Source organism: Marmota marmota, unplaced genomic scaffold (assembly GCF_001458135.2).
Source record: "Marmota marmota marmota unplaced genomic scaffold, marMar, whole genome shotgun sequence".
NCBI lineage: Eukaryota > Metazoa > Chordata > Mammalia > Rodentia > Sciuridae > Marmota > Marmota marmota.
This window is the reverse complement of record NW_026000241.1, coordinates 20,122,454-20,144,832: the sequence shown is the minus strand read 5'-3', so window position 1 is coordinate 20,144,832 and position 22,379 is coordinate 20,122,454. Positions and strand designations below refer to the sequence as shown.

General features: G+C 37.2%; 1 protein-coding gene across 1 annotated transcript; it reads right to left on the bottom strand.

Moving 5' to 3' along the window:
* Positions 1 to 439: 439 nt before the first annotated feature.
* Positions 440 to 22,359, bottom strand: Cmtm6 (CKLF like MARVEL transmembrane domain containing 6). The gene is made up of 4 exons (XM_015488940.2): positions 22,084 to 22,359; positions 11,300 to 11,476; positions 7,895 to 7,993; positions 440 to 3,576 (listed from the first exon to the last, which is right to left on the bottom strand). Exons 1-4 carry the CDS (start codon positions 22,357 to 22,359, stop codon positions 3,439 to 3,441), a joined length of 690 nt encoding a protein of 229 aa, XP_015344426.1. The 3' UTR covers positions 440 to 3,438.
* Between the last annotated feature and the right edge of the window lie 20 nt (positions 22,360 to 22,379).

Genomic DNA, 22,379 nt, shown 5'->3' with positions numbered 1-22,379 from the left:
AGACTGGAGGCAGGAATTTTGCAAACTACACAAATAGCTGTAGATTTACCAGAACCACCCTACTTTTCCTTTGCACTTTCCCAATTGTTAAACAGTCACAAACAGAATATGCCTGTTTTTTTAAGCACTGTTAGCCACATCTAGAAATGTGATATAGGGCCCAAATTTGCTTCTATAAAGGCATTTAATCTGTAACACTATTTTATAACTTTTCACCCCTAAAAATGTTTAAATGTGTATTTTAACTTTTCATCAAGAGGAACAGTTCAGGTATAGGAAATGGACTGGCTTCTTTCCTAGCCTCACCTCTTGCCCCTGGATAGCGCACACTCTAGTATTCTACACAGGTACTCAACAAGGTTTGAGCCAACTCCCACAACTAGGGAGAAACCGTTCGACAAACTATCATGCTTCTATAATGAACAACGACAAAGGTGTGAACATTTTAATTAAATGGATTTATTTAAAAAGAAGACTATAAAATTTGACATTGAGAGAGATAAAAAAGACCCACAGGATTTACATTGACAAACACAAAAATGATTGGCTATAAACAATGTAAAAATACATTTCCCAGTCCCCAAATAAAGCATAATTTAATAATTACAAAATTTTTGCACTATAAGTACCTTTCCCTTATAATTCTTAAAAACCATTTTAAACAGTTTTTATAAAATACAAATTTGCCATAGCTGTTAATATAAATTATTTTAAATTTGAATTTACTGAGGTTGCCCTTTTCTATACATAACAGCAGTTTCTGGTCCCAAATTCTCCTTGAACTTATTTACTACCATGATCTTTTTACTCGTTTCCTTCCAGGCGAGAGAAGCTAACTAATAATGGGTTCCATAAAAAAAATAATGTGAAAGAAGATTCTAAGAGTGGCCAAAAATACAAGTGAACAAATTATCTTTCTGAAAAAGAAAAGATTAAGTGGCCTACTAAGCAGCCCACTTCTGCACCAATGAAACAATGGAGGTAAAACTTCAGAATAAGCAGAGTTACAATCAATCCCAACATGCTGAATGAGTGAAGCCAACTGGGAATAAGTCTGTCAATTCTAACTAAGCCCAAAGCATGGTTGGTGCCATAATTTATACCTAGAATGTTCCCCCAAAGCTCAGGCATTGCTGGCTTGTTCTCTAGAATGGCACTATTTAAGAAGTGCTGGAAATTTTAGAGGTTGGGCCTAATGGGAGATTTTTTTTTGGGGGGGGGGGGGGCGTGCCCTTGAAGGGACTATAGGACTTCTGTCTTTGCTGCTCTCTTTTTTCCTTTTTGCTTCCCAGCTGCCATAAGGTGAGCAGCTTGTTCTACCATACATTCCTCAGTGTGATGTTCTGCCTCACCAGAGACCCCAAAGCAACAGGGTCAACTGACCATGGACTGAAACCTCCAAAACTGTAATCCCAAATAACCATTTCTTCTTTTTCAGTTTATTTTCTCAGGTATTTTCTTATAGCAACAGAAAGATGACTAACACAGGTGGTAAAACTGAGGTAGCCCAGTCAATTTGCTGTGAATTCTATATGGGTATAGATGACATTTAAAATGACAAGAGTACACAGTGTGATCTGAAATTCTACAACTGCCTACCATAAATTTTTTATCTTTGAATCAGTCATCATTCTTGGACCTAAGACCCAGCTATTTCTCCTCTTTTAGATGACATACCCAATAAAAACAGAATCTATGATTGATTTCATTATCTCCCAAGTAGGTAGTAGTGATATCATCACTAACACTAGCATCTAAAATAGGATACAGATGAACAAGAAACTGACCTTATAACAGAGCAGAGGCTGTATCTGCCCAGTCTGACCAATTTTTGAGAACCACAATAGCCACGTGCATGCAACTAAAACCTATCTACAACATTCAAATGGCAGCTGAGAAACTAAAAAGAATGTGGTCATTAACTGAATCACTGGAAATAAGATTCCACTGCTGTAGAGAGAAAACCTAGCCTAGGAATCCTCCACCAAAATACGAAAGGATGTGACTTCTGGGTTCATGACCTTAATACTGGAGTCTCTGGTTGAGAACAAGAAAGGTCTACTCTGTATGACTTGGGCAGAAAGGACTGATCTCAACAAAGTCCTATCTCAAGTGCCCTGTGTGTATGACTATAAGACAGCAAGCAAAAGAGAATTCTTTCAAATTATCAGAACCGAAATCTCTTGAGAATGGTTTGACTACTCCCTTACATCATCGACAGTATTCACCTGGTCAAGTTCCTGGACATTCACTTTCTTAAGATATCTTCTTCTACAAGAAGCTAGAGCAATGTGGGAACGAGGACCCTAAGGCTCCCGCTACACACTTTCACACCTAAAGAAAACTAACAAGGAAGAGGCCCACCTCTGTCAGATGATGAAGCAGCATGTGGACCATTCTGATAGGACAGAAAAGGAAGCATCTCAAACAGATGAAAAATCAAAGGCTGGGGTTTTAAAAAGAAAACTTGCTCAAAGTGATCTTAAAAGGACCCACAGAGCTGCATTAAATAGAAATGATCACATGCCAACAGGGTAACAGCCCTTTTTTCTAACCCATAGTATAAATTCACTTCTTCACATACATGGGAAGTGGTTGAAGCCTGTTTTTATAATTATTGTACTAAGTAAAAAATCTATCTTTCTTTTCTTTGGTCCTTAGGTATAATATCAGTTTCTTCAATTTTTCTGTGTTATATAACAATCATTTTTTTTTAAACCTGATCTCAACAAAGTGCAGTTTAAACATGAGGTTGCTGCTGCTTTTACACATAAAATACCAACAGCTCCCAGATATTTTATATTAAGCTATACAAAGGTCTCAGAAAGAGTTAATAATTATCCTAAAATGTTACCATATAATTTTAAGGCTGAGTGAGATACAGTAAAGCCAAGTATCACATAGTAAAGAAAAAACCTAGACCAACATTTAAAATATTGGTCTATTAAAATATACATTAAATTTCCATTAACAGAACATAATCTAATAAAAATATTAATATCTAAGCAAATTAATTTAAGAATGAAACAATTTCTAAATAAATGAATATAATCATGCTGTTTATACAGCTATAAAGCATAATTTGGAAGCTAAGACTAATAAGAGAATGCCCTGTAACACAAGGACAGAATCATTTATCCTCAGTTGAGCTGTGTGATTTAAACAACGGTCCTTCTCCTCAAAAAAAAGACAAACTCCATAACACAAGTTTTAAGGTTTTGGGTTTTTTTTTTACAATTAAAAATAAAAAACCCTCTACTCTAGACTGTGGTGACTGAAAACACAGCCTAATATTGATAAACCTGCCTTCCTGCTATTCCCCCAATTCTCCAAAGAAGTGGTTTAAGCAATTACACAAATTCTACAGGACCTTCTGCCAGAGCTCAGGCATCACCACCAAGAGTCACCATCTTGTGTAACACCTGCTCCCCAGAGTCTTTAGGCATTAAGGGGTTCAGTGAGGGCTTCTGCTCGAGTGGTATTCTCAGGTTTTCTCAGCTGGGACTCCTGTAGCTTTTCAAAAAGCATAGCACCAAAGTCAAACAGAAACATAAAACTTGCTAGAAATCCAAACGCCTGAGGAGAAAAAAGGAGAAAAGGTTATAATAAGAACTTGTGGAATACAATTTCACATTTCCTACATGATTCTGAGAGTGCTTCATACAAGCAAGATGATTTATCAATTTTATCTTTTTTTTTTTCAATTTTTTCTTATACCTACTACTTTTTAATGATAAAATAACTTTTTAAAGCTAACAAAAAATGGAAAGAATCCGGGCATGGTGGTGCACACCTGTAATCCCAGCAGCTTGGGAGGCTGACAGGAGGATCATGAGTTCAAAGCCAGCATCAGCAATTTAGCAAAAGTCTAAGTAACTCAGTGAGACCCTGCCTCTAAATAAAACATAAAAAGGGCTGGGGATGTGGTTCAGTGGTTAAGTGTCCTTGGTTCAATCAATCCCAGGTACCAAAAAAAGGAAAAAAAAAAAAAAAGGAAAGAAGTTACAAAAGAAGAATTTCCAGAATAACAGCTATTAGATAAAGTCCCACAAAATACAAATGCATGTCTTATATATGTATGTATATGGGTGGGGCAACAATCTATGAAACTAAGGTGAGTAGAGGAACCCATAAAATGATACAAAATAGAGGATTATTAACAGTGTTTAGACTAACCCACATTCATGATTAGGGAAATATGTGAGTAGACAACTCAACCTAGGTAAAAATAGATAAAGTAATTAATATTAAAACAAATTTCATTTTGGAGATATGAGATTAAATTATCTAACTTCCAGTTAATTGTCCCATCTTAAAATGACAACAACACATGATGCCACTACCTACTTCCTCTTCCTTAAAATCACTTCCTCATTGTACTCTTCTAACATATGATCAAACATTCTGAGAATTCTGTCAAGAGTCAGACCATGCTCAAATTTCGCTTCTTCCCTAGCAAAACCCTTATGGAAACAGGGGCCTAAAAGTAAAAGAGAAATTGCATTGGGTGATGGTTAATGTCTCCTGCAACTCTAACATTCCACCTCAGTAATTCTTAACATTCTGTTAACTATATGTTGCCATCTCCTGACCCTCACCATCCTCAACCCCTCTCCACTCTAAAGAATATGCATTCTGGGCTGGGGTTGTGGCTCAGTGCAGATCGAATGCCTCACACATGTGAGGCACTGGGTTCTATCCATAGCACCACATAAAAATAAAAAATAAATAAATAGATTGTGTCCATGTATAACTAAAAAAAATTTTTTTAAAAATGAATATGCATTCTGTCCCATTTCACCATATAGCAAATTATTAAACTCCAAATTAATTCACCTGGATATATCCAACATATTCAACCTAAATCTGTTTATCAAAGCCAGGCATGGTGGTGCAAGCCTGTAATCCCAGCAACTCAGAAGGCTGAAGCAGGAGATTCATGTGTTTGAGGCCAGTCTCAAAAACTTAGTGAGGCCCTAAACAACTTAGCAAGACCCAGTATCCAAAAAAAAAAAAAAAAAAAAGGCTGGGGATGTAGCTCAATGGTTAAGCCCCTCTATTTTCAATTCCCAGTACAAAAAAAAAATTATCAACCCAACCCAACCCTCAATCCCAAGTCTTTCTCACTCTGAAGTCTTCATTTTTATTTGATAACATCTATTCCCTTACTTGCTTAGGAAACTTTTTGAATATTTCAAATGCATAAAGGATGTCCCCTTGTCTGTCAAACTATCTCTGACCACCTCAGAAAGCTCTAGTCCACAGAGGGACCTCTATATTATGTAATCCAGACAAGTGATCTGCCAGCTCCTTTGTTCACATAGTTCCCTTTTTTATTTTTAATGTCTCTCTCACTCATTTAAGTCTATTCATAACATGAATTGTTGCAGAAGGGCCAGGAGATTATAGGAGTGACTACGCACACCTATAATCTTAATAACTTAGGAAGCTGAGGCAGGAAAATCGCAAGTTCAAGGCCAGTCTCGGTTAACTGAACCAGACCCTGCCTTGAAAGAAATCAAAAAGAGCTGGAGATGTAGTTCAGTGGTAAAGCATCCCTGGGTTCAATCCTCAGTAATCCCTCCCCAAAATAATTGCAAAAGGTAACTTCAGTTTACTATAAATACTGACTTTTTAAACCACGAGTAACTATTAAATATGCCCAGTGAAATCTAACTACTGTAACATTCTAATGCATTATCTAAATAAAAAATAAACTTTTTTTAACAGCTGAGGATTTTATGTCATGCTTTTTTAATATTCCCTTAGAACTCAAGTATTCCTCAACTTCATTTCACTTACCCCACAGAATTTTATGATTATATATATTTTTTTAAAAAATATTTATTTTTTAGTTTTAGTTGGACACAATACCTTTGTTTTATTTATTTATGTGGTTCTGATGATCGAACCCAGGGCCTCACACTTGCTAGGCGAGTATTCCACCGCTGAGCCACAACCTCAGCCAATAATATATTTTTATACTCATAAGTATATTATTAATCACCCTATCACACTTCTCTGCAATAACAATATGTATACAAACTAAAATTAACCATAAGACCCTATTAAAACTTTGGTTTTTCTCTCCAAATGGTTTGTGTATCCTTGGATAGATATTATTAATTGCTAGAATGAGTCAAGGTTCAGCAATAATTTTATCTGTTTTGTTTTTATAGGTGTAAAGAGCTAAGAAATTATGATCACATGAATAGGTAGATATAGCCATACAATTCTTTGAAATCCTCTTCTACTGTTCTGTCATAAAAAGTGGTTTTAATGATCTATTAGCTGACAACTACTAATTGCAACTTCAATTTCATTAAAAACAAAGTACTAACTAGAAACTAGATGGCTTGCAAGAGGATGTATTATCCCATCATTAGTCGTTCACATGCACAACACTGGTACCAATTCAGGTCCATGATCCTTGATTTGCAATTCTGAAACCCCAAAAGCTACAAAAACTCAAAGCTTTCACGATTCACTTGACTCAAAATTGACACATAATAAGATTATTTACAGTCTTTCTTACTCCTTTTATTGTAAATATTCATATTTTGCTTCAGAAATACTAATGTTGGATTATAGAGTGCTGTACTAGGCCCTCTAAAGGGTAACATAGTACAGGAGGAGTATTAACTTTCCAAAATCCAGAATATTCTGAATTCTTAAAACAAACCTACTCCCAATGATTTCAGATAAAAACTGAACCTTGCCAGGTGCAGTGATACCTGCCTGTAATCCCAGCAGCTTGGAAGGCTGAGGCAGGAGGATCATAAGTTCAAAGCCAGCTTCAGAAACTTAGAGAAGCCCTAGGCAATTTAGTGAGACTATCTTATAACAATTATAATAATAAAATGTAAAAAAAGGGCTGGGGTTGTGGTTCAGTGGTTAAGCATCCCTGGGTTCAATTCCTAGTACCAAAAAAAAAAAAAAACAACAATACTAGATCTTTATTTTCAATCATCCCTTTGTTGTTCACAAAGGTTTTTTATTTATTTATTTATTTTTTGCTTGTTTTACAACTCAGGGCAATGTACCATAGAAACATTGGGGACAAGTACATTTTTCTTTTGGAGTGGGGATGGTAACTGTAGAAGGGAAGGTAGAAAAGAACTGGCTAGTCTCTTCCAGAGATGAATTCTTATACATATTAGTTTTAAGAAAAATTACATGTAAAGGTTAAAATCCTAGTAACTGATTTCCTCAAAAACTATTCCTAACTAGTACTCCTCAGAAAGTTTTGCTAAAATTTTAAGTACAGGCATAGTCCACTGAAGAGTACTGTCTAGACAAACTTCTATTGGTTCATTTAACATATTCTGTCACAATTTGTTTCCATTTCTATTTCGTTTATTAGGCTGAACCTTTAAGTCATTTCTCCTGAGTATTTTTCTACACCTATAACAGCATCTGGAATGTAGTTATGCTTTTTTTAATTTTAATTTTGATTATTTTTTGTGATACTAGGGATTTAACCCAGGAGTACTCTACCACTGGGCTACACCCCCAGTCCTTTTTTATTTTGTATTTTGAGACAGGGTCTAAGTCTGACCTCAGACTTGCAATCCTCCTGCCTTAGCCCCCCAATTCATTTACACTTCTGAAGAACTAAAGAGAGGTAAAATATGATAAAATCAATTTTACCACTTCCATTAGCATAATATATTCATATGTGGAGTAGATGGAATTTTTTTAACAAGACTCAATTAAATTCTAGGTTTTTAGGGCTATCATGTTTATTTAATTTTAGATCTTCTATCAAAATTACATTAAAAAATAAAGGACAAATTACTCTCACATATTGTAAAACCTGTCAAGTATTTTTTCAAACTTCTATATTTTTAAGAAAACAAAAAAAAAGCAAAGTTAAAAAATACTAAATACTTACAATTGCAGCAATTTCAGCTGAGGTTCTGTCATGGGTAGAAACAAAAATGATAGATGCCAACAAAAATACACATCCTGTTCCCAATGTAATGTAAAAATCCTATGCATAAATATAAAACACATAAGGAAGACAACATAAATAGATACATAAAAACAAAGTTCCTAAATTTTAATTTTCAAAAACCTGAGTGACTTACTTTTTTCTTGACACGACCCAATTTACATACCCTAACTTATAACTTTCCAATAAGCCTGGCATTCAAAACACCACCCACACTTTGAACTGGTCATACTGAAAGAGTACAGATAATCTTTTAATAGAAAGTCCCCCCAAAAGATAATCTTTTAACAGAAAGTCCCCCCAACATAATCCTTTATTAGAAAGTTCCTCCAAAAACAATTATCACAATCAAAGAATTTGTTGCAATTTCATTTCATTTCCAGAAGAAAAAAAAATCCTTCCTTTTAAAGTATTCTATGCTAGAATGACATCTCTCAAAGTACTTCAATAACACTCTGGAAAAGAGAAAAATCAAAAGAACCATCTATCATTAATTAGATTTATGTCAATAGTGTTTTAGACACTGGAGCTTTTTGGAATAACATATTATCCTTAACTGTTCCAAGTGGGTAATCCAAAATAAGTGTGTGTGATGAGCTTATCTTCCACCTAAGAGCTTCCATATCTCATCATAACACCGCTTAGAACCATGAGGTGCTTCATGGGTTGCAAAGTGCTCTTTATGGCGCCTAGGAAAGCTCTCACTTGCCAACTGAAAACAGTGCTTGACAGAGAGGAAAACTGGTAATATGATAGTCACTCCAAAGGCATACTTTTCTGTGAAAGGAAGAATTTTCAAAGGAAATTCTTAATTGTAAGAATACAATTAGGGGCTGGGGTTGTGGCTCAGCGGTAGAGCGCTCGCCTAGCACGTGCAAGGCCCTGGGTTCAATCCTCAGCACCACATAAAAATAAATAAATAAAATAAAGGTATTGAATCCAACCACAACTAAAAAAATAAAAAAGAATACAATTAGGGCTGGGGCCAAAGCCCAGTGGCAGAGAACTTGCCTAGCATGTGTGAGGAATGGGGGTTCAATCTTTAGCACCACATAAAAATGAAAAAATAAAGACATGCTGTCCATCTACAACTATAAAAACTTTTAAAATAATATAATTAATACAATTAATTATAATGAATACAATTAACAAAAATCCTAAGATTTTGTCCGAAATTTTTCTTAATATGTATTTCATTTAAAAGTGGGTCTGTTGCCATTGTTACACAGAGATTCCTACAGTGATGGCATTTGCCATGACAGCCCTGAAGTTATCAGGACCTTGGTTCTAATAGGATTCTGCTTAGATCACATGAGAGAATATACAACATAAGGGCTTTCCCTGAGTTCAAATTCACTTCACTCTAGCTGTGTTAACTTTAGACAGTTACTTAACCACTCTGAACCTAAATATCCTCAACATAAAAATGGAGCATCAAATAGAAGAATTCTAAATCATAGCACGTCAAGTGCTGGACATGATTATAGAACAGTCATATATTGGTCATACCAAGAACTGTTAAGTATGGGTTAATCAAAAACTTGATTCAAAGTTATATTTAACTGTTTGACATCAACTTTTTCTAATTTTTTAACTTAATTTTTTTTAAAAAGGTAATGAATTCCTGGGCTGGGGCTGTAGCTCTATGGCAGAACACTTGCCTACCATGTGTAAGCATGGGGCTCAATCCACAGCACCACATAAAAATAAACATAAAATAACGGCACATGGTCCATCTACAACTACAAAAAGAGAAAAAAATTTTTAAAAAAGGCAACAGATTCCTAAAGCATAAAATTTCTTTATATAAAGGGTATACAAAACCCCAGCACTGCAAAACAAAAAAGGAAAAAAAAAAAAAAAGGTAAATATCTTAAGATAACCAATACATGACCCTGTGCTTGCTTCTCATTAATTTAAAACAATAGAATCTTGCTGCTTTCTTTTTACACCATTATCTCTTGGCCTTAATAATTTAAAATATACCATAATTTTTATCTTTATCCTCAGAGATATATATCCTTTTATACCTCAACCCTGACATGCACAATTCTTCACAAACCCAAACATACTGAAGAAATAAATTTATCAATGATTTCTTTCTTAAATTCAGTACTTTCTGTAAACTATTTCATCTGTCATCCCACAAATCCAAACTATACTCAAATAAAAACAAAGGATAGTAGACTGTCTAGAAAGTTAAGCACTTCCAATATTGGAAAACAAGACTTTCCCACTATAATTTTATTGTAAGGGTAATTTCTGAATAATGAATCAGTAAATTCACCCCCATCTCTAGCATACTAGAGATTAAACTCAGGGGTGCTCTACCACTAAGCTACATGTTGAGACAGACTCTCATTAAGTTGCCCAAGCTGGCCTCAAACCTGTGAACCTCCTGCCTCAGCCTCCTAAATCACTGGGATTACAGGCGTGTGCCACAACACCCACCTAACAAACTCATTCTTAAATTCACTTACAATTTTCTTCATAATAAAATGAAAGCAAAATATAAACAGGATTATACATTAGAATGACAGTTTTAAATAAAATTTTACTTTATTTAAAAGCTCAAGAAATAAATTAGTTCATAACTCTATCTCCAATGTTAGCGTATGTCTGGAACATAACAAGCACACAATTCATAACTGTAAACAAATGAGTGACACTCTGAAATGTGGAAAATAAAGAGTGACAAATCTAGTTTTTTTTAAAAAAAGGCTGCCAGGTGTGGTGGCGCATGCCTATAATCCCAACGACTCGGGAAGCTAAGGCAGGAGGATCATGAGTTCAAAGCCAGCCTCAGCAATTTAGCGAAGCTCTAAACAACTTAGAGACCCTGGCTCCAAATAAAAAACAAAAAGGGCTGGGGATGTGGCTCAGTGGTTAAGCGCACCTGGGCTCAATCCCTGGTACACACACACAAAAAAAGTCTACTGTAAATTAGATTAAACCACCAATAACTATAAAATACTGGCAATGTTTGTCACTGTCATTCTAATCCCTCTAATCCCACTTTCACTAACATTCCCTTGGCAGGAAAAATTGAGTTGCTTTAGAGACAGAGAGTTGGAATAATGCATAGTGTCTTTTCTTTTTTTTTAATATTTATTTTTTAAGTTTTAGGTGGACACAATATCTTTATTTTACATTTATGTGGTTCTGAGGATCAAACCCAGTGCCTCATGCATGCTAGGCAAGCACTCTACCACTGAGCCACACCCTCAGCCCCACACAGTGTCTTTTCATGGTGCTAAGTTTTAAAAGCACACCTACTTTGAACAACAAAACCAAGATCAAAACAGCTAAGCTCTTAATACAGGGATTTTATTTTTTCACACTTACCGATGATTTTACTTTTGTGTTATCAACTCTGTCATACACTGGAGTACAATACACAATCAGCAGAAGGAGACTCAGAAGGAAGGCACTGCAGCTTACAAATTCAAAAAAGTAAAGTCCTCCACACAATGTGCATTGTGATACAACTTCTTCACAGATGAATGCCAGCAGAGACAGCAACTACAAAAAAAGCAAAACATTCTACTTGTTTTTCAGAGAGCCCACTGCTAGTCAAAAAATACCATCTGTTTACTCAAGTATTTATAGAGACTATGGTAAACAAGACTACTGAGTGAACCTCATCTATACAGAACTTACGGCCTACTTGTCTTAAAGGTAATACAGGCAATTAACTACACTGAGCTAAATGTTAGAACAAGGAAACCAGGATATTGTTTTTATAAAAACACACAGGAAGGGATTCAGGAAAAAATAAGTTCAATTCTGGGTAAAAGATAGGAACTGAAGTTCCTGGCAGAGGAACACTACATAAAGACACAGAGATGAGAAAGCATGGCGCTGCCCCCACCAACACATACACATATCTCACCACCCCAAATGAACTGCGAAAGCCTGTCAACATAACTACAGTGTAGTTTGAGAGAAGGAAATGACAGAACAAAATTATATGGGACTAGAGATATAAGCAGAAACCAGATATAAGTTTCCTTATCAAGTAGTTTAAGGGATCTGGATTTTATTGGGTTTATAGCAAAAGGGTAAAATGATCAAGTTTGTACTTTCAGTGGTTCTTGCTAGCTCCATGGAGAAGGGACTGGAGCTAGTGCAAAACTCAGAGCAGACATCCAGCTGGGAAGCTGAAGTAGGAAATCAGAGAACATGGTGACCAGAGGTAGCAGTAATGGAGAAAAGCGGCTAATCACTGAGGGATGCAATAGAAGTCCTTATCAGACAGGGCGAGTACAAATAACGTGAAGGAAATGACAGGCACAGTGGTGCACTCCTGTAATCCCAGCAGCTCAGGAGGCTGAGGCGAGAGGATTGAGAGTTCAAATCCAGCCTCAGCAACTTAGTGAGGCCCTAAACAACTCTAAATAAAATATTTAAAAGGGCTAAGGATGTGGCTCAGTGGTTAAGTATCTCTGGGTTTGATTCCCAGTGCCAAAAAATAAAAATTGTGTGTGTGTGTGTGTGTGTGTGTATGTATGTATGTGTATAAAAAGTAGGCACAAGATGATACATATGTACACATTATTTTTAGTTAAAATAAAACGGCACGTTTACGGGCTGGAGTTGTAACTCAGCAGTAGAGCGCTCGCCTAGCACATGCAAGGTCCTGGGTTCTGATACTCAGCACCACATAAAAATAAATAAAATAAAGGGTTTTATGTACAATTAAAAAATAAATATTTTTAAAAAGGCACATTTATTCACTAAGACTGTGGGTAACAATCGTGGGGCTAGAATGCCTGGCACAGTGAATGGAGAATGGGTAATTCTGACTGACCCAGCAACACAATTAAGTGCAGGTGGATTTTAATGGCACTCCCACTGTTGGATTTGTGGTATTAACACTCTGGTACCTCCCTGCAGAAAGAATCAGGGTTTTTCTTTTTAAGAGGCAAAGGTGCTGGGGAGAGAATTCCATTTTAAATGTGTTGTGACTGGTGAAGTCTGTAAGAGTTAGGTGGAGATATAGTTTGGAAGCAAATGGATATATGCATCTGGAACTCAGAGGAAAGGTCCAGATGCAGATCAAGATGTGGAGGCTGCCAAGTGAAAGGATGAGATCACCCAGGATGAGGGAAGATGGCCTTATGCAGAACCCTGAGAAATCTCAAGATTTAAGGGAGTTGCAAAGGGAAGACCCCAACAAGAACTAGAAGCAGCAGCCCAAGAGACAGCAGGCAAGAAAAAAGTATTTCCACAGACAGTAATCATGAGCACTAAAAGCTACTTAGAGTCCAAGAGAGAACAACACTGAAACGCCTTCATTAGAATGAGTACCAGAAGGTTGCTGGTGACATCAGCAAGGAAATCCCAGTTCGAAGTCTAGCCAAATAAAGAAGCTAGGTTGTAGCATGGTACATTAGGAAGTAAACAGAAGACAAGGCAGCGGAATAGAGACTGCAGTCAAGAAGTATGGCTGGGAAAGAGTGGCCAGATAGGGATTCAATGGATGAGGTAAAAGGAAGAGTATTTTCAAGATGGGAGGGAGCACACTGTGCATATTTTAATGCTTAGAAAACAATTATATGAGTCTGAACAGGTAGTGAAACTGGGCTTAATAGTGCATGCCTATAATCCCAGCCAGCTTGGAAGGCTGAGGCAGGAAGATTGAAAGTTCAAAGCCAGTCTCAGCAACTTAGTGAGGCCCTAAGCAACTCAAGCAAGGCCTTGTCTCAAAATATAAAAAGGATGGGGATATGGCTCAGAGGTTAAGCATCCCTGGGTTCAATCCCCAGTATCAAAAAATAAGAAAGGGGGCTAGGGTTGTGGCTCAGCAGTAGAGTACTTGCCTAGCATAAGCAAGGTGCTGGGTTCGATCCTCAGCACCAAACAAACAAACAAACAAATAAATAAAGGCATTGTGCCCAACTACAACCAAATTTTTTAAAAAATAAATAAATAAGGGTGATGGAAGAAATTCTTTCGAGATAGGATTCAGGGCTCACATCAGGGCCAGTCCTCAAGAAACTGGAGGGAAGAAAGTAAAGAGAAGTTCATTTGGGCAGTTTATGTGGGTTTTGTGGAAGCTGAGGGAGTTTCTTTCTGAGTGCCAAAACCATCCAAAAGACTCAGAGTTGAGCATTTGACTGGGCTCACCCAAGTCAAACACTAAAGGGAAATGCCACCTGACTTCAGTGAGGCCAGCAGAAACAACCAGATATACTAATGGCAATAAGATTGCTACCAAAGGGCTGGGGATGTGGCTCAAGCGGTAGCACGCTCGCCTGGCATGCGTGCGGCCCGGGTTCGATCCTCAGCACCACATACAAACAAAGATGTCTGCCGAGAACTTAAATAAATAAATAAATATTTAAAAAAAAAAAAGATTGCTACCAAAAATCAACAGATACATTTCACAGTACATAATAAACATCTTATCTTACATTTTCATTAAAAAGAAGTCAATGGTGCAGCCACTCTGAAAAACAGTTTAGCCATTTCTTCAAACACTATCCATGAATCTCTTACAACCCAGCAACTGTATTCTTGGGATTTATTCTAGAGAAATGAAAATTTGTTTGTGCAAAAACCACTACATGAATTTTCATGACAATTTTATTCACAATAGCACCAAACTAGAACCAATCCAGATGTTGTCAATAGTTAAACTGTGGTAAATCCATTATTAATAAAAAGGAACAAACAATATACAAAATGACCTGATGTATCTCCAGAGAATAATGCAAAGTAAAAAAAAAAAAAAAAACTAGTCTCAAAAGGTTATACACACTATTTATATAACATTCTTTAAACAATAAAAATTATCGAGAGGCAGAATAAATTAGTGGTGGCCAAGAAAAGGGGGAAGGCATGGCTATAACAGGATAGCCTGGAAGAAGGCCTGTGGTGACCAGTTTTGCATCTCGACTAGGTTGATGACTATGGGAAGCTATACATGTGACAACATAGCACAGAACACCCCCATACACATTCACACCCACACATAAACAAGTACACGGGACCTCTCTAAATTTATTTTGTAATTTCTTATGAATGTATAAGTATTTCAAAATAAAAATTGAAAATAAAAAAAGGGGTCCAACCTAAATTAGTATGTAAGCCTCCACAGGATCCTCCCCTCCTTTACTGGCAATACAAAATTTATATATCCCCACAACTAAAAAGAACTTATATAAGGACACAAATAGCTCTCATTGTTCGAATTTACTGTAAATTAGCAAGGCATGAAATAGTCCCATCACAAACAACTTCCTTGGACAGTAAGGCATTCTCAGTTATCATACAACAGGATTTAAAGTGACACACAAGGATACACAGTGGCACACGCCTGTAATCCCAGCAATTTGGGAGGCTGAGGCAGGAGAATGGCAAGTTCAAGGCCAGCCTGGGAAACTGAGTGAGACCTTAAGCAATTTAGTGAGACCATGTCTCAAAATAAAAAATAAAAAAGGGACTGAGGATATAGCTCAGTGGTAAAGGGCCCTGGGCTCAAACCCAGTATCAAAAGAAAAAAAAAAAAATCAAATGGCACAAGGTAAATTCCAGGTCATCATGAATGTTATTGCCTTAATCTCCTGTATGTATAATTACAATGAATTTTTACAGGTCTATAGTATAACAATATTCTAAATGTCTAATGTTTTATTTGCTTTATTCTTGCCTCTATGTTAACTTTTTTCCAAGTTTTAAGAGTTTAAACTGGGAGTGGTGGCACGTGCCTGTAATCTCAGTGGCTGGGAAGACTGAGGCAGGAGGATTGTGAGTTCAAAACCAGCCTCAGCAACTTAGCAAGACCCTGTCTCTAAGTTTAAAAAAAATATATAAAAAAGAATTGGGGATGTGTCTCAGTGGTTAAGTGCCCTTGGGTTCAATCCCCAGTACAAGGAAAAAAAAAATGTTATGAGAAATTTGCAAAATATGACTCAAGTGTTTAAAAGTTAACTATTAGAAGACACCAGCCTAAAAAGTAACTGTTCAAAAATAGTTGCATTTATTTATTTATTTGATGGACAGCATGCCTTTATTTGCTTATTTTTATATGCAGTGCTAAGGATCGAATCTAGTGCCTCACACATGCTAGGCAAGCACTCTGCCACTGAGCCCCAGCCCCAGCCCCAACAGTTGATTTTGAATCATTCTTATTGTAAAAATTAGATTATCAGGACCACTCATCTGTGAAGGCTACATGATAATAAAATCTTACCTTTAACATAGATATACAGTTCTTATCTACTCTTGGTTAAAAAAAAAAAAAAAGGGAAGGGGGCAGGAGCCAGGCAGGGTGGTGCACCCACCCCTGTAATGCCAACAGCTCAGGAGGCTAAGGCAGCTGCTACCATTAATCTTCCTTTAGAATCACCATAGCACTATTCAGTTTCCTGTACAAAGTGTGAATGAGGATTATGTATCCAATACTGTAACATATACATGAAGATGAAATGATGGAGTGATAAAATCAATGTATAAGAAATAATAAGAAAACAATGTTTTATGCGACATAATTGGGCATTCATTATATGTGAGTTCAGAATAGCAGGAGAAGGACTCAAAACCAAGGTTGAGAGACACAGATTGTGAACAGCAAGAGGATATTCCAGGTTAGAGAATAAAAAAGAACAGATTCATGAAGGCAAGAATTTGCATGGTAAATCCAAAAGGCTAATAAGGCAACTGACCTAACTGGATGTGGATGATGAGGAAAATGGTGAAGGCACGTTGGGTGCGGTCGTGTTATGACTGTGCAAGGGAATATGGATGAAGGCACCAGGGAAGAACTACCCTTTACAGGAACCAGGGAACGCCTGCCTGGTTTTGTAGGTTAGTAGACAGGACAGGAGGGCACTGGGTGGGGCCTGAAGGAACTTGACAGTTCAAGAGTAGGAGGGAGGGCTGGAGTTGTGGCTCAGTGGTACAGCGCATGCCTAACATGTGTGAGGCACTGGGTTTGATTCTCAGCACCACATATAAGTAAGTGAATAACATAAAGGTCCATCAACAACCAAAAAAAAATTAAGAAAAAAAAAGAGTAGGAGGGAATACAGCACTGCCAAAAAAAATAAAAAAAAAAAAGAATAGGAAGGAAAAGAGCAACTAGCACAGGATAAGCAAGTCAAGAAGTGTTCAAAACAAAACAAAAACTTAGGAAAACTTACATAGCAAGTAAACATCCTCCACACTGTTAATCAAACAGTGATGCCTATGAGTGTGAGGGGTGAGGGGTTAGGATGTGGATTATTTTTATTTTAATCATATTTTTAGTTGATTTTTTGAATAAGTGGTCCCTTTTTGTATTAAAAAATGAAGAAGAAAGTGCAATGGTTTAGAGAAGGAATAATTTCAAGAAATGGTTGGTCAACAGCATTAAATATCAATTGTCAAGGACTAGAAAACAGATAATATCACTCATATAGACAAGAAGTTAATGATGAAAAAAAAAGTAGTCAATGATGAACATAACCCATAAGTAAAAAGGCTTAATTGCTATTTCATGGTATACAGTCTTGCTCCTAATAGCATGAAATCATAATGCTGAGTGAATATTAAATTAGGAATCTAACAATTATGCCCAATATAGTTCCTTTTAATGATAAAATTTTACACAAATATAAATACAGGAATTATCAAGCTTTTAGAGTTGGGAGGGCCTCTGGAGAACATATAGTCCCTCAACCTCAAATTTACAGATGAAACCAAGCTTCTGTGTTAGCCAGGCACAGACAAGAACCCAGGTCCCTTGGCTCTCACTTTATACTTGTCCCCTACTGCCTCCCCTGCAAAAAAGAAATCTATAAAGTTTATTTTATGATGATGTATGTTTGCATAGGTTTTCTCTGGAAGATTGGGTTTTTTGCTTTTTGCAGTGCTGGGGATTGAACATGTGGCCTCAAGTAGTCTAGGCAAGCACTTTACCATTGCAGCTATATGCCCAACCCTGTAAGACTGGGGTTTTGAAGTTACAACCACCAGCTTTGTATATTTCCTTTTTTGCTATTAAATCTTATATTAAAAACAATTGGCCAAGTGTGGTGGCACACAACAATAATCCTAGCAATTCAGGAGGCTGAGGCAAGAGGACTGCAAGTTTGAGGCCAGCTTCAGCAATTTAGTAGGCCCTAAACAATACAGGGAGACCCTATCTCTAAATAAAAAATAAAAAGGGCTAGGGATATAGCTCAGTGGTAAATTAGCCCTGGGTTCAATTCCCAGTACCCACCCCCAACAAAAAAAAAATTGACTAGTCATTTGGGAAGTTTCACTCACTGACTAAAAGATGGTATTAACACAGCTCTGGTGATTTAAACATTCAGAAAATGACTACCCTATATCTCCATTTCAATTTCACCATCTTTTCTGAAACCGAATCTTCCTTAAAACTCTGTTATTATGTTTAACACTAATTCTCTATCATTTATCTTTAAAATTTTTTTAGTTATAGATGGATATAATACCTGTATTTTATTTTTATGTGGTGCTGAGGATCGAACCCAGGGCTTTACACATGCTAGGCAAGCACTCTACTACTGAGCTACAACCTCAGCTCCTATCATTTATCTTTAACCCCTATTATTTATCTTTAACAGTCTACTAAAAATTTTTTTCTAAAAAATTTTTTTTGGGGGGAGGGGGTGGCGGTATCAGGGATTGAACTCACCACTGAGCCACATTCCCAGTCCTATTTTGTATTTTATTTAGAGACAGGGTCTCACTGAGTTGCTTAGCACTTTGCTTTTGCTGAAGCTGGCTTTGAACTTGCAATCCTCCTGTCTCAACCTCCCAAGCCACTGGGATTAAAAGCGTGTACCACTGGCCTGGCTTTAAAGAACTTTTGAATGTTTTTCATTAATCATAAGACATCATGTATAAAATTCTATGAATTTATGAATTAACAAACATGTTACTAAAAACCTTGTAAGGTTCCAATAAGAAATACTGTCAGGTCTCTCTTGTCTTAAGAAATATTTACTTACAAAAGCTTAATGAGATAATTGCTGACATTATAGATATTCCTTGAGATAAAAATAGAGTATTCCAATTTAATACATATCAATTTTCACATTTAAATAATGAAAAGAACATCAATATAAGAAATTGCTTGTGAGTGATTTGCTTCTTGGTACTGACAGAATAACATTATAATTTAATAAGCTGAAATTACTGGTGAATCCTAAGACAAATTGCTTGCCTGAAGAATGACTATAATCCCAGTACTGTGCAGCCATCAGGATGTTCAACTGGTACCACAGACACAATGTGGAGCTTGTTGAAGAGAGAAAATTATATATATTTAGGTCACTGCACCAGCTAATTAGCAAGTAAGTAGGTTGCCAAAGTCGATTCTCCCCTAAAAAAAAAAAAAAACAACTCCCTCAAAAAGTAAAATAAAAAACTCACAAAATATGAGCATAAGAACAAATGTATGCATAAATTTAAGATTCCAGTAACTCCTCACCTTGATATCTCAATGAATTTCTAATTATCTCTGGAAGGGTGTGTGGCAGTTAGAGGATGCTTATGCTTTGGACAATCCTTTGACAAAATTCAGGTCATATCTGAATGACAAACATAGCTAGTTATATGACTCCAAAAGCTAGAAAAGGTATGCTCTTTTATCTCTAATCTCCTCCTACATGTGTGTAGGCTCCACCCTCTGCCCTTCAGAGCTCAGTTCTGTAACAGAAAACTCCATGGAGGCTAAGAGATTTGAAGAAATCTTAAATGTGCAAAGAATCTCAGAGGTAATCGAACTCAACATCCCTAGCACCCCAATGTAAGCATTTCCCAAGTACACAATGTCTAGTTTTTAATTTTAGAACAGGCTTCCTTTCTCTCTTGGGGTCTTTCAAAAACTGATAAGATTTATGGGTCCAGAAAAATGTACTCAAATACATAAATGGACATCATTTTGAAGTTTCCTTTTAAAAATACTGTACTTCCTCTTCTGATTATGGGTTTCTCCATTACAACTGTTTCCTTATGGGAGCTCTGCATTTCTTTCTTTCTTTCTTTCTTTCTTTTTTTTAAATAAATCATCAAAATAAGACAATCTAAAGGCAGAGTTTGAGTGAAGGCAAAGAAGATCTTGTCTACTGCCCCAGGCTAGGTGACAATTTCTACTGACTCCATCTATAACTTCCCTGGGACTTTCTGGGTAACTCCTGTAATACACTGCAATTATGAAGAAATAAAACATTACTGAAACAGACAAAGCAAGAACAAGAAAACAAGCATCAAAGTGAAAGGCAATAATGAAACAATATTTTTAACACCCCATACTAAAGAAAGCATTCTGTAATATTACAAGTTCCCCATAAACAAATAAATGAATTCATGAAAAGGTATTAGTTTTTACCTTTCCTCATTTCTCCTTATGAACAATGGAGAACAAACAGGAATAGTCTAACAATTCTTTCAAGGCAAACTGACCTACTCTTCTCTCATCCAAGTAAAAAGTCTACCACCAGCAAAATTTCAAGTTGTGTTCTATTCTGAAGATATGGATAACAGTTTACTAAACTGTAATAAGGTAATGAGAAATTCTACTTTAGCTCTGCCAGTTCTGATTAAAAAGAAAAACTAAAGGCAAATGAAAAAGATTTAACAGGCAGCAAATTAATATACATTATTTCTTTTGAGCAGCAAGAATGCTTCAGATGAATATCATCCTCTTCTGAAGAGTTCCATTCACATAGAAACATTTATGCTCTACTGCAGAGAAGCATAGATAATATTTAAAAATCCCATGAGAGCAGATAAGAGAAAGAACAGGAGGAAGCACTTCTAGGCAGCAGGAACACCAAATGAAAAGGAACAGTGGCAAAAGGGAGCCTCTAATACCTGGTAAGAACTTAAAAGTGGCCCTGTGGGACTACCTAAAGGGAGGCCAGAGAAACAGGATCACAACATCTTGAGTTCCATAGGGCAACATTATCACTTGTCTTCAAGTGATTTCCTAATCATCCACAGATAGTTTATTTTGGTTCTTTATAAAAGCAGTGCCAGAAGAGAATGCTTAAGTCCACACTCTGCTTAGGTAACATAGTAAGAGCCTACCTCAAAATAAAAAATAAAAAGGGCTGGGGAATGTAGCTAAGTGGTAGAGCACTCCTGGGTTCAATCCCCAGTCGGAGGAAGAAGGAAGGGGGGCAGACAGACACACAGAGACAAAGACACAAACACACAGAGGCGCTGGGGGTGGGTGGGGAAGAAGCCCTGACAGTTTCCTAACTGCTGTTTTTCTATTCAACAAAAGTAGGTCATCTGAGTTCTAAGAATTTAAATTCTGGTCATCTGCGTTATAACCCCCCACCAAGGAAACCAATGAGTTCTTTTTACTTGGAACAGTTAAAAATAAAAATAAATAAAACAAAACCCATAAACATTCTAAGCATTCTGATTTTTCCCAAAATGGTCCTGGTGCAGGAAAAATAATGCCATTAGTGGTTGAAACAGCACAGGGGAGCTCAATATGAGTGTTAACTGAATTATAATTTAAACTTCAAAGATGCTTTGATATTTTCACTAATAGATTTATGACACTTTAACTGCCTAAAATACTCAATGAAAAACAAAGCATCCCACCTCCCAGTTCTGCTATCTGCATATACTTTTGACTTCCTACCTTGAACACACACATTGCTCATTCAGAAATAATTATTTTCCAGTCAATACAAAATTTCTGGGAGCCTGGCAGGGAGGCAAATGCCTGTAATTCCAGCAACTAGAGAGGCTGAGGCAAAGGGATCCCAAGTTTGAGATCGGCCTCCGCCACTTACCGAGACCCTGTCTCAAAAAAACATGTAAAAATGGCTAGGGATGTAGCTCAGCAGTAAAGAAGAGCATCTGAATTCACTCCCCAGTACTAAATAAATAAATAACAACTTCTGGGAGACAATTTACTGGAGACACACACATCTCAGTGCCACGCGCGGTGCCGTCCGACTGTGTTCAACAAGTTCAACTTGCCCCCATGGTCTAGCACCAGGAAAACCACAGGAACCAGAGAAAGATAAGCAGTACTACGTAGTCTAATCACAAGTAAATGGGGTGTCCATGGAGAGTAGCAGCTGGGAGGAGAGAGAAAGGCCACCACAGAGGGCAAGTGAAAGACGTCGAAGTGGCTGACTTGGGTCTCCCACGACGCATTTCCTGGGCGCGCGGAACCATTCGGGGCCCGAATGGAGAGAGACTTGGGGATGAAGGATGGCCCCGGAGACAGCAGCGAGAAGCAGGGGGCAACGCCCCCTCCGCCAGGTGGAGAGGGAAGGAACTGAGGGTGTGGAAACGGCTGCTTCCTGAACAACCAGACTGAGCAGTGGCCGCCTGGCAGCCTCCCGCGCCCGCAGGCCATCGACCCCCCGGGCCAGCCCCCAAGTCCCGGCTCGCCCTCCGCCGGCAGCGCACTCACCACGCATGCAAGCCATTTGACTGAACC

What these genes read in the sequence shown, in the direction of transcription:
- Cmtm6 (XM_015488940.2), bottom strand. Translation starts at nt 22,359, where the DNA reads ATGCGTGGTGAGTGCGCTGCCGGCGGAGGGCGAGCCGGGACTTGGGGG. An exon ending in ACACAAAAGTAAAATCATCG is followed by an intron (nt 7,994 to 11,299) that starts GTAAGTGTGAAA and finishes ATTTATGCATAG; the next exon opens with GATTTTTACATTACATTGGG. An exon ending in CAGCTGAAATTGCTGCAATT is followed by an intron (nt 3,577 to 7,894) that starts GTAAGTATTTAG and finishes TTTTCTCCTCAG; the next exon opens with GCGTTTGGATTTCTAGCAAG.